Here is a 12,703-nt window from a genome sequence, read left to right as displayed (position 1 = left end):
GCTGCTGGCCGCCATGGGGGTGGGGGGCCGAGGTGGCATGAGCCTCTCCCGCCCCGGGAAAGGCCGGCCGCAAGGACGACGCTGGCAGCCAGGCCTCACACCCCGCCCCGCCGGGGCGCTCAGCCCGGGGCAGAGCTGCGCTTCGGGAGCTCGCTGCACTGTAAAGGCAGGGTTCAAACCTGAGCTGAAACCCAGACTTCCCTTTTCTCCCTCCACTGGCATTATTTGATCCAAGTCTGCTAACTTTGCATTTCTAGTTCCGAGGCTTTACCTCCAGGGCAGTATTTGCAAAGAACAGGAGGGAAAAGCTCACAGCGTGATCACTGAGGCACAAGAAACCGCCTTCCTTGTTGTCAGATCCAGCCTCGGGCATTTTGTCTGGTTCCTAGCACTGCAAATCCTGCCACTTCCTTGCTGCAGCAAGCTTTAATGGAAAGCACATCTTAGGGCACAAATCCACTACAATTTACAGCACTTTTAGAAGACACCTTTGCCAAACTCACAGCTGAAGTGTTGGACTGCAGGACCATCCTTCTTCCCTTCATCTCTGTAAGGGGAGCAAGAACTACTGCACCCTCACAACCCACCAGCAGCAGCATCTCAGGCAGGTACTGACTCACTTCATCAAGTGCTGCCTTGGCTGCACAGGAGAAAAGGACACCATCCCATTTACAAACTCTCCAGATCAAATCATGGAAGAGGGGCTGCCCTTCAAGCAGAGAAAAGAGATCTAGTGGAGCACAGCGGCAGTGCCTGCTGCTGCCACCAGATACTGCTCACCCACATGATCTCCCACTGACATTTTGGGCAGCCTCAATAGCCACCCCTTGACTGGAGCTCTCTGCCCATATCCAACACTTTCAAGTTCCTCTGGTGCTTGCTCACAGTCAGACAGTTGATGAAGGAGCAGGTTTTTTGCTTCATTCTGTAGCACACACTGAATCTCCCTCAGTACAGATTGATCCAGGCTGGAGTGCATGCTCTGGGATCAATATTTATCACACAACACACCAGTAGTTTCAGCTGTGTGTTTCTCAACTGCTTTAGTTTCATGTAGTCTTCAGCTCCTCCCAGAAGTCACATTTAAGGCATCTTTGCCAGCATCTAAAGATTCCCTGGTTTTGGAGTCTCTTTGGGAGTCTGGACCTAATGCAGTTCCTCAGCACATGAAGCTGAGCACAGCTGCCAGCACACCTGGGTGCCCAGAGTGACCGAAGGCCAGGGCACTGCCCGCAGTGGCACAAGATGTTTTTACACCACAACAGCTTAAGGTGCTCTTGCAGACAGCACCTTAGATAAAGGAAAAACTAAGGAAACTATTACTCAGAGCATGGTAATGACAGAGGGCATTTTTAAATGTGTCAGGGGACAGGAAAGAGGTAGGGACTTCACCAGACTGTAATAATCACCACCTGCACACTGTAGGAATTTGAATCCTTTCCTCAGAAAAATCTGGATTAACCCAGATCCCCTTCATCTTCCAAAGCAGAAAGCCATTTTTTCTTCAGATATATTAGCAGATCATTAAATTATCTTTTACATCATACTACAGAGGAGGAACAGGAGAAAGTTGTTTGTAGTTGTGGTTTTTTGGTTTGGTTGGATTTTATTTTTTTTAGAACATTTCAGAAGTTATGGCACATGTCCAACAACTTTGGCCTTTTTCCAATGTAAATAATGCTGTAGTCCCACTGGGTGTCTGCCCTGCTTTTAACGCCTGAGCTCATCAGACATGAAATTTGCCCCAAGGGGTAGAAGCCTTCAGTACAACTCCCTTTTCCCAGCTTATGCAAAAGTAGCAATTAGACAAGTAGAAGACAACCAAGTATTTGAACTGCAAAGGCTGCAATGCAAGTTTATACATTAAAGGGAATCCATGCTCTGCACCCATAGGAGGCTTCCACTAAAGAACACATCAACCACTAAACAACCCGTAGGAAGCCACTGTTCACTATGCTGCACGGATGTGGGACTATCCAAAAACCAACAACAGACAGATCAACCAAGGCTACTGGTAAACATTTTGTAAAAGATTTATTTAAGTATCATTTATCACAAAGAAGAAAATACATATAAGATTAAAAGCATGCAACCATCTTCCACATTTGTATTTGTTTTTCTTGCATTCGCAGCACACTGTAATACAACTCCTGTGCCACCCTCGCTTCTTCCAGAAAAATACTATGTTTCAAGACATAGGGTAACAAAAAAAAAACCCCGACAATAAAGGTAAGATAACATATGAGAAAAGTGCAAAGTAAAAAAAAAAAATCATGTATATACCACATTCAAACACCCTCCCCCTCCAAAAAATGGATGAAGGCAAATTGTCATTTGCTGCACGATCAGATTGTCTTTATGAACTACTTTACAAAAAAATTAATATAAATTAAGGGCAGGATCCTGCAGACACTTATAATTGTAGCTAACTTCAATCACAGATTGGCTCAGTTGGTATTGTTAAAAGCCACAAGTTAGTCACATGCATAAGTTCTTGCAGTGTAAGGCCCTAAGGCAATAAAATGTTTAAGAGCATTAAGGAGAAACAAAAATTAAAGCAAACAAAATCACTCCCAGATGTGCTTCCCTAAGTTTATATCAAACATATTTTAAACAGAACAGTTTGCTCCTAAAGCCCTGAATATTTCTATTACTTAAGCAGTTTTGCGAGATTAAAAGACAAAACCTCCAGGAAGCTGGTACAGATGTTAATTAACATAAAAAAATGCTTCAGGCAGGTATGTAGGGGGGTGGAGGTTCCTTCTCAGGCATCTTCACTGCCATTTCATAGGTTGGCAGAACATACTAAAAAGAAGACATTTTGAAGAGATTAATGCAGAAGGTTTAGGACCAAAAAAAGTTTAAAAACCCAACACAATAAAAACATGCATGCCCCATGAGCAACTTAATCCTCTGCTGCAGGCAAATGTTGTTCAGAAGAACTTACTGCTGTTTCTAATAAGCTACTGAGGAAGTGAAGAAACTGCAGCAGCAGTTTACTGCTCTGCTGAACCTAACCCCAGGTCGTTCATTCCACCCCACTGTCTCCCAGTTCTGCAAAGCAGCAGGGAAGGTTTTGACTGGTGCAATCAGAAACCTGCACTCCACTACAAGAAAACATTCTAAGACTTTGTAGAGAAAAGCCTCCTGGTTGATGCACTAGAAGAATGTAACTGAGTGACCCACCATAACATTAGCTGCTTATCTTTCCAGTCTGTTTAAAAAGCTTGTAAACATAACGGATACAGTGGTTTTCTACTGCAAATTTAAATGATGCTGGTTCATTTCATCTAAAAAATGGATTTTACCTGCGGAGGAGCTTCAAAAGCAGGGTACACGGCTATCTCTGGCAAATTTCTGTTGCTGATATATTTATAGCAGTTCCATACACAGTTAATTAGATACGCCTGAAAGAAGAGAGATTTCTCTTTTTAAAGACCTCATATGCATAAGCTGATTCAGAAAGCAGATGCTGGATTACATTCGTATGACAAAAAGCAGCATAAATCAACTTAGTCCATACATATCTGAGGAAAGGTTGCTATTTCACAGGTGAAGCCACATACCTATGTTATTCCCCATGTACCTTTGCTACCACAGTGACTGAGAGTAGGAACCACACAGGTTTTAGCAAAAGAATTCAGACGCATTTAACTAATCTATCTGCCTCAGCAGTGCTGATCAAATTAATCCCTAACTGGCTTATGCTTCTTATGGATCTGAGCCCAAACTTGCCAGGAGGACGAAGACAGGCCAACTGCACAATCCCACTCACCCCCGAGTTAGCATCACTACTGGTCCAACCACCAGTGTGAAGGAGAGGGCACAAACACAACTGGGGTGGCAAGACGACGACAGTAAAGCAAAGAAAGCAGCCTGGACTAAGTCAGCAGCAGCCGTTGTAGAAAGATCTGCTATCGTGCTCTGACAAGGATTAGATTTTAATTATTTCTCTGTATAACATTACTCTCTCTGAATTTTTCATTGGCAAGTTAGCACGTGGTTATACACAAGGTACCAGATTTCCTAATCAATATAAAAATACCATCTACTGTATTAGGCTTCCACTCCCCTCAGTCAGACGTTCCTCTTGGAGAAAGCATAGAAAAATGTGTAAAATCGGGGATTTCTTCTTTGCTTTTTCTTACATTCAATCTGAATGCAGTAAAAGAATATTGTCATGGCCAATGTGTATTTCCAACTCATTTCTGAGTTGACAATGTGCTTTGTCTGCACAACTTTTTGTAATTCAAATGAATGCCTCTGTATTTAGCTCTTCACAAAGAAAGTAACTGGTATTATCACCCCTCAGTAGGAAGAAAGATGCAGCTCTGAATTAACCTATGCATTTCCTCCTTCCAAAACACACACCTTGGTTTGTTAGGGACAGCGAGATACTTAAAAGTTTTGTTTAGAAAATGTGTATGCAGTAACTCAATATTGTTTCACTACAAATTCATTACAAATATTAAATTTATCTCCACCTATGCAAAAAGATGGTATTTGAAGTCTTTGTGCATTCCTACTTCCTACTGAGAAAGGGCAGAGCTGCATAAACATGCCCCACTGCATACAAACAAGTTAGCTGAAGACACCGGTACACAGAATGTGAGACTTAAATGATACTGTAATGAACTTCGTAACAATTCTGCTCAAAGAAGTTCTTAACTCAGCATTAAGAGGTCAGCTGAGTTTTTAATTCAGCATTGAGTATTAACTCATAGTGATAGCATCTTAATACAGTAACTCATGAAACAGACATATGCTTAAGTTTTAACTTACCTTTAAAATGATAAATAAAGCAAAGAACACCAGAACAATAAACAAGAGACAGCTGGAGTCCAAGGCAAGGAGGTCATCTTTGTAAGGGAAATCCGGCTAGTGAAAAAAAAAAGGAAGGGAGAGAAAGAGAGGAGAGATAAGCATGAACACTGCAGTCACAAATAATACAAAACATCCAAACTTCACATCAAATTAAAAATTCTTGCGTAAACTACTCCCCTAGACACAACAAAAAGTTTCATTTCTCAGCAGTTTCTTCTTTATCCTCCCACAAAGCACAGTGTTTATCCTGCCTCTGCCCTGCAAGAAGAGGGGACTACAGAAGAGGGGTACTTATACAGAAGCCTTGTACTATGTCCCTAGTCATTTCCTCAGTCTCATGTTAATATAGATTTTTGCACTTAGACAGCATTTGTACTTAGTGTCCTCTACCTAGTAACACACACGTGCACAGAGTAGAAAGGAAAAAAGTTGCCCCCAAACTTCAGAAAAGACAAAACAAAGAGCTTTTGCAAACTTCAGACTCTTCTCTTTCCCTGACCACAGTAACAAAACCTCTCTCCATCACCAATACCTTTTTTGTGTTTATATCTGCTTTAAAAGGATTTTTCTAAATATCTGCTTGAACAGATTTAAACAGCCAGAAAAAGTTGGCGATCCCCATTAACTGACAGTGTATTCTATCCACCGAGTCATCTTGCAGTTAAATGTGTGAATGACAACTCCATTACAGTTTCCTTAGAAGGAAGGTGGTGTTGCAAAATGAGAACCACATAGAACATACAAAGAAACGTTCAGAATCTGATTCCACCCTCTAATGCTGTAAGACTCTACATCATTAATTCTTGACCTATACTCTTCTTCCCCTTCCCCACTAAATAAGGCTCAACACATTTTTAACCTGCAGTAGCAAGCCTGCCACAGAATCACATCGCTTCTAGCGTTAGAAACTTCTTTGTTTTGAGTGCAAATGTAGCAGAAACAGTTTAAACCAACAACTCCCATCACAATTCTCTCTCTACTCTCCCTGGCTTTTGTTTTAGGAACCAATGACACCTCTGGCACTTCCTTCCACCTTTGATACGCTCTCATTCTCATAACCACCACAGCAGTCATCCCCTGCAGTTGCTGCAGCCCAAATTCCTTTTGTGTGCATAGGAAGGTAACTTCAGCTCAGTCACTTATCCAAGTAAACCAAAGTTTAATATTCAATGTAAAATAAACACTTACCAACTGATCCAGGTAATCCTTGATTCTGGGCAAGTAGGTTAGAGAACTGATAGCAACCAGACAGCTGAGCACAAAGTCGAAGAGTTGGTAACAGAAAAACGGGATCAGCCAGCCTACACGATGCTAAGAAGGGAAAGAAGGGAAAAAAGAAACCAAAACCAGCCTGTAAGGTATTTCATTAAAAATCCATGTAGCAAGTTTAAAACCACGTACTCTAAGTGTACTTACTGCGATTGCACCGTACACCATCATTGCACTGATTGTGAACATGAGGAGGGAGATAGCAAATAGAACACAGGCATTTTCTGCATTAAAAGAAAAACAATAAGCATCAGTCATTTCCTGAAGTTGTGGCACTGCAGCTGACAGGTACACAAGCTCTATCCATTACTATAATCTGTTCTCTACTATGATCTGTTCTCCCTCAACTGTTTCATCTGTGCAGCAGCAGAATTGAGTAACTCAGATCTCTCCCAATGGAAAAAAAAAATCTGTTCAAGAAAACCAGCAGGCGTTTGGAAAAATCCCTCTGCCTCAATCAAAGGCCTGAATAAAGCGCAGACACACCAATTAGAAGCCTGACATAGTTTGATAGTAATGCAACATAATGATACTGATTTGCAATACATGTCAGTGCTAGAAGTATGTGGGTGATTAGCTTCACTTAAAATTCTTTCCAGTTGTAGAGCTAGCACAGTATCAACCTTTACACTTTAAAATGGTTCGATTATGTAATTCGGTCACTGGCAGTGGCAGCAGCACTGCTCCTTCAGTACACCAAGGAAAACAGGAAATCCCTGTGTGGAAGGTACCCCATTATTTACAAGAAAAGGCAGTTGAACAGAAGCCAAATGGTAGCAGAATCCAGGACACTCATGGAAACCAAGTGATAAAGATTCTCCTCAACCAGTTACCGATGAGAGGGCAACAGCCACTTTCCATGAGTTAGAATATACTCCTTCCCCTACAGCAAGCACAGTTTACATTTTTAAATGGAGAGAAAGAAACCAGCCTGAGAGCCTACAGATGTGGTAAACTCGTGTTTTCACTGAAGCCAAACTTTTGTGGTACCCACGCTTGAAAAAGATGATCTGAAAATCCTAACTTTCTCGTCTGCAACTGATTTGAAAAGATACACTGTAGAAGCACTTACATACCCAATTCAGTACAAGATGATAATAATATCTACATACGCAGATGGCATCAAGGAGGCCCTCTCATGTCTGAAACAGTGTTGATCAGACAGCCCTAAGTACAACCAAAGAGCGTGGTTTTCTTTTGAGGATTTGCTACTCACAGTATCCACATGCACAATCAAAACTGTAATCATGCTTCATGCACACAAAACCCTGTAGCCCATAACCCAACATGGGAAGCAAGAATCTTTAAATCAAAAGCATGTCATAGCCATTTTATACTAAAGAGTGGAGAAAGCACCTTCAGAAGCATCTCTCAGTCATGTAAGCTTAAGGCTACCAAATACATCAACATCTGTTACAAAACATATGACATTTTACATACATCTGCTGTAATTTTACTTAATATCTTAGCTTTAAGCATTTGGTCCTTGTTTTCACTCTCATTTCATTACTAGCAATCATGAGCTACAGTCACAGGTCAGAACTGACAGCTCTCAACTCAGGCCATGAACTACTAACATGAATAATGTAAATCAGAACTCTCAAATCCTAGACTTATGCTGTACTATTTATCTGCCCCCCAGAGTGGATCTGAGCCTCCCTTAGTGTAATACAACAGACTGAGACAAGACACATTAGAAGTGTGACACTAAACGTATTTCTGCACATTAAAAACCAAGCAAAACAAAGCATGCACACAAGTTTACATGTCACACTACAGTTAAGAAACTTAAAGTCATTACAGACAGAAGGTTTGTCACTGATTACACTTCTGCTCACGATGCTTTCTCTTCTGTTTCTTCTGCATGTCAAACTTTAGATAAATGTTTTGGTTTCACTCAAGTACGTGGTATCCCAGTTCTTCCACTCTTCTTAGAAAGATGGTATGGTTTTCCTCTGAGTAAACTCCTACACAATAGCTGTAAGCTCTTTCCTTAAATCTATGAGGATCACCAAAAATTCCAAAAAAGGTCTTTAAAAATAGTTTTCTGCTTTTTATTTTACTGATACAGCAAGGATAGTCAATGTTTATGAAGAACGAGAATTAGAGATGTTCCACACATACTGCAACACTCAAAGCATTAGAAGGCCAAAAAAATCTTTAGAAACCTTATTTAAGATGCTCAGGAGTAATAAAATTCCATGTAACTTTTTATTCTTATAGAAGTCCTCAATCTCAGATTAAAGAGAAATTAAGAAAACAAGACAACAATATTTACAAGCTGGATGCATATATTACACACTAGTGTAAGGCAAATACACCATGATGCACACTTCATTTTCTAATCAAACAGCAGTTATACACCTACCAGCCATCCTCTCAGAAGCATAGTAATTTCCGATGACTTCATACTGGATATCAACAGTTGGTACTATATTTGGATGAGTCACTTCTACTGTCAACAAGATGCCCATCAACAAGTTCACCACCTGAGAAAGATCAGAGTTACCTAAAGGTTATTTACACTGCAACAGTTATTATCTTTTTCAGGACATGCTAATACATCTTTTATTCCAGTTAGAAATAAAATCTTTGCTTTGCCTGTATGTGGAAGGAAAAAAAAAACCAACTAACTTAAAATTACATTTCAAGCTGATTTAGTTAAACCATTACCAAAAAAACAAAACAAAACACAACCCAAGAGCTTGCTAGTCACTAGCTAGTTGTAATAAATCACAACTAAATAATTTTGCAAATTAAGAGGATAGATAGAGTCTGTAAGGATTCAAATAGCATTATTAAAGTGATGCTGCATGATGAATGCACAGGAAAACTGAGAACAGTTAGAAGAGGCCAGGAGGGAAAAAGTACAGCAACAGGCACAATGAGGAACATTTGGAAAGTTTCTGCTCTCCACAACAAATTGAAAGGCAGAGTTAATTTAATGCACAAATAAGGTACAGCACCCTATTCTTTCAAGTAGTTCTGGGGGGAGGCAAGCAGTACAAGAGAATGTGCAAACATCACACAGTAACCTGATTATGAGGGAAAACTTCCACTACAGCTCGAAGCCCCAGATGCAGCTTGGTTCTTGGTTTCTTCCACGTTGCAAATTTTAATACAAGCAGAGGAGAACTGGCTCCTTCCCTTTCCTAGATCATTTACTAAAACCTTATCAGAAAGGCTATACATATACTGGTGAAGTTAAAGAAATCTCACAGAAAGACTGAACTCCAAAATTTGTAAGCGCTCAGCATCGATTATGTGCTTACCAATCCTTCTCCTCACTTATGCTGCCACTGAGGGCTACTTCTGCTTCCCCATTTTCATACATACCAAAAATGCTTTCAGTAAGAGCTCAAAGAGTCAAAAGTAGCTTAAGTCTCTGCAAAATTGCCTTCACAGCATTTATAACCTATTCAAGACTTATAGGGGCGTAGTTTCTGTTACTATATCTGGAGAGACATGCCAAAGAAAAAGGCTGCATAACAAAAAACTCATGATGGCCTTTTCAAGCTGCAGTCATTTTCCAATCAGTATGCAGTATGTCACCACCACTGGCAGAATCTTTTACAACTAGCTTCAAAAGAAAAATCAAACTGGTTTGAAGTATCTCACAACTTAACAATATTTGCCAGATATTTTTCTACTGGCCTGGTTCCAGGAGTCAGTGACAGTAATAGTGGCAAGTCTATGCACAATTACGGAAGTTCTCAGTAAGGAAAAAAAGCTTCTGAGCATTTACAAGGAGTTTTAGCTTTTAAGACTCACAGTTCCAACAGGCTTTTTTTTTTTTTTTTTAAGGATTTTGTAGGATTTTTCCCCCCCTCTAGGGTTTAGAGATACCATGGTGATAAGCTTGCTTATACTTTCTGCTGAAAAGAACCCTTTACTGAAATCAAAGCTGATAATTTTGTAAAAACGCTATAATGTCATCATGTATTATACAGACTTATTAGACATTCCAGCTACTTTCAGCCACTTGTATCTTCCATTGTATGCCTTGGAACATAAAATATAGTAACTAGTACAGCTGGCAGTAAAGAACTAAGTTTACCCACCAATATATTCAGCCTTGAAATGAGCATATTTTCCCCCTTGCCAGACATTTCCTACAGGGCAAACTGTCAAGGTGCTCATCTGCCACTTGTCTACATATTTTACTTTGCTTCACTGTTGTTCAAGTGTACAGATTACCATATTCACTCACCCCTCCTGTTTCATCCTTTCTACTCTGGCTTTCTGCTCTCAATGTATTTTCAAGCCTTCTATTTCCTCCTCTCCAGTGAACCAGGGGTATCAACCTATACTTTGGAAAACAACTGCCTGCTCTATACTGGTTTTAAAAAGTCTGTGTTGATGTTCAGATCTCTGGCAGATGAAACATTGATATCTACTTCATTAAACACAGGGACATGATCAATTATCACTAAATCATTTATTGTTTATAAAACAGTCATCATTTTAACTTAAATAGTGATAAAGTTCAGGATGAAAGATTATTACTTCAATACTGAGTTCAACTGCCATGATAGGCTACCTGCCTTGCTGAAGAGCAAGCAGCACTTGAATTAATAGAGAAGTACTTAAGAATTTTAATGCCTTGGAATGGTGAGACTGTGATCCTACAACTGTCACTTTTCTGATTTTCCTCCTATCCATGGTCCTAGTTTAGCATACAAAAGTCCTTAGTAATTATACTAGTTACTGAGCACAGTTCTAAATATCAAAGCTTTATTTTCTCAACCTTAAATGGCATGCAAGGAAAATGGAAAATTAAAGAGCCATTCAAAATTCAATCTATTAGGATCAGTAAGACAATAAAAATACTAACTTAAAAACAATCAACAAACCCAAACCTTTGCCAGCTAACTCCAGGGTTTCCAATATTCCACTACTGCTACTTGTGAATCATATCACAGGACTGAGCAATTCATCATATTCAATATATGGACTTCAATTAAGAGTTACCAACAACTCCTAATATGGAGTCCTTTTAAGCACAAAGCCAGAGCCTGTATTTTAACTACCACCATTCCTCTTTCACAGAAGCTTGATAACAGCAGGGCTACAAAGCTTGTTTCAACTTGATAGTCAATGTGACAGGCAGCAAGAGTATCGTTTGTATTGTAAGGCATCATCAGAGCTTAAAAGAACATACTCACTGTGAATAAAATGTATGTTCACAAATGGTCTATGTGGAGAAGTAGTCAGAAAACACATAGCACAGGTAAGCCTCCGTGTAGTCTGAAGATTAAAACCACCACCCTCAAAAAAAAACCACCAACCCTGGCAGACCAGCACAAGGACAGTGCACTGATCTGAGGTATCACCTCAGAAAGCCCAGCAGTCCCTATCCTAGTCTTTTTTGTCAGAAGGCAAAAAACCAGTAATTTTTAAGAACTACAAAATGCATGTTCAAATTCTTATTCAAAGGATGGTTCAATCAAGATGAAAAAAGCTTTTAGTTTCGTAGTAATTTAAGAAGTATTTTACTCTTATAATTGGGATAACTGAGCTTAACAGAAGTTTAGTGTAGCTTATATCAAAATCTAAAAAAAACAGCTGGTATTAGAATTCAGCATTTATTACAAACTGGTAACAGAAATATTAGCTCCCCATATGAGTAGAACTCAAAAGACTGTGGGACTGTTAACAAGCATTAGTTTTTTAATTACTGAGTTTTATCTCCCTGGTATACATTTAATGCCTAATCATGAAGTGCCTCAACTCTCTGGTGGCCTGAACATGAAGTCTCTGTTTCCCTAAGCACTCTGAATAAAAGTCTTGCACAGAAACAAGAATTCCTACTTATGATTTACTTATTTCCTTTTATGAGTGGGAAAGAAGAGGGAAAATGCCTTGTACTACTGCACGTTATAATCTTCCCCTCACTTTTCCAGTATTTTTCCTTAAACATGTTCCTGAAAAAACAACCAAGATGCAGGGTTTGGTAGGTTTGGTTTGGGGTTTTTTTGTTTGTTGGTTTGTTTTTTTATTGTACTGAAATAATAAAAACCTGAAAAAAGTAATTTTAAATAGGGTATCTCAGAGCTTCTAGCACTGTCAAGATTAGAGCAAGACCAGATAAATTCCTTCGTTTCTCAAAGTCCTGTTCAGTGAACAAACGACTCCAGAGATCACCCTGACCCTCCTGCTAACCAGTAGCAATTGCATCATTTTGACTCCACTGCTGAAGTCTGTTGCCAGAACGAAACAGCCACTCCCTCCAAAACAATGTTATTACTTTTAGACTGTTTCTTGAACTCTGATCTGATTTTTGCCAGCGCAGTGTTCATGATTCCGGTTTCTGGAAAGCACTGTGCCTAATAAGAAAGTGTACAGGAAGAAACAAACTTCAAAGCCACACATTTGCAGTTATGGAGCTAGGAATAGGAGGTTTCTTTTTCCTTCCTATACAGAACAGTAGTGGGTGTTGCAGAGTAAACCGAATTATATTAGTCCTGCAACTCAAGTGCAAGTCCGCTAGGAGCGTTCTTAACTCATCTTCTTGCAAATACAGTTTTATCTATTTATCAGAAACGGGGGCAGCATCGGCCTGAAGCATGCTTAAAAGATACAGCAGACATTTTAAAAGATAATGTCCTTG

The 12,703-nt window shown here is 39.7% G+C and overlaps 1 protein-coding gene across 1 annotated transcript; it reads right to left on the bottom strand.

The window, feature by feature from the left end:
- Nucleotides 1-2,009: 2,009 nt before the first annotated feature.
- Nucleotides 2,010-8,577, bottom strand: LAPTM4A (lysosomal protein transmembrane 4 alpha). Its single transcript, XM_010180272.1, has 6 exons — nt 8,462-8,577; nt 6,241-6,317; nt 6,013-6,135; nt 4,783-4,878; nt 3,309-3,407; nt 2,010-2,805 (listed from the first exon to the last, which is right to left on the bottom strand). The coding sequence occupies exons 1-6, from the start codon at nt 8,565-8,567 to the stop codon at nt 2,731-2,733; spliced, it is 576 nt and encodes a 191-aa protein (XP_010178574.1). The 5' UTR covers nt 8,568-8,577; the 3' UTR covers nt 2,010-2,730.
- Between the last annotated feature and the right edge of the window lie 4,126 nt (nt 8,578-12,703).

The sequence above is a fragment of the Mesitornis unicolor genome, unplaced genomic scaffold, assembly GCF_000695765.1.
Source record: "Mesitornis unicolor isolate BGI_N332 unplaced genomic scaffold, ASM69576v1 scaffold47632, whole genome shotgun sequence".
NCBI lineage: Eukaryota > Metazoa > Chordata > Aves > Mesitornithiformes > Mesitornithidae > Mesitornis > Mesitornis unicolor.
This window is presented reverse-complemented; position numbering and strand designations above follow the sequence as displayed.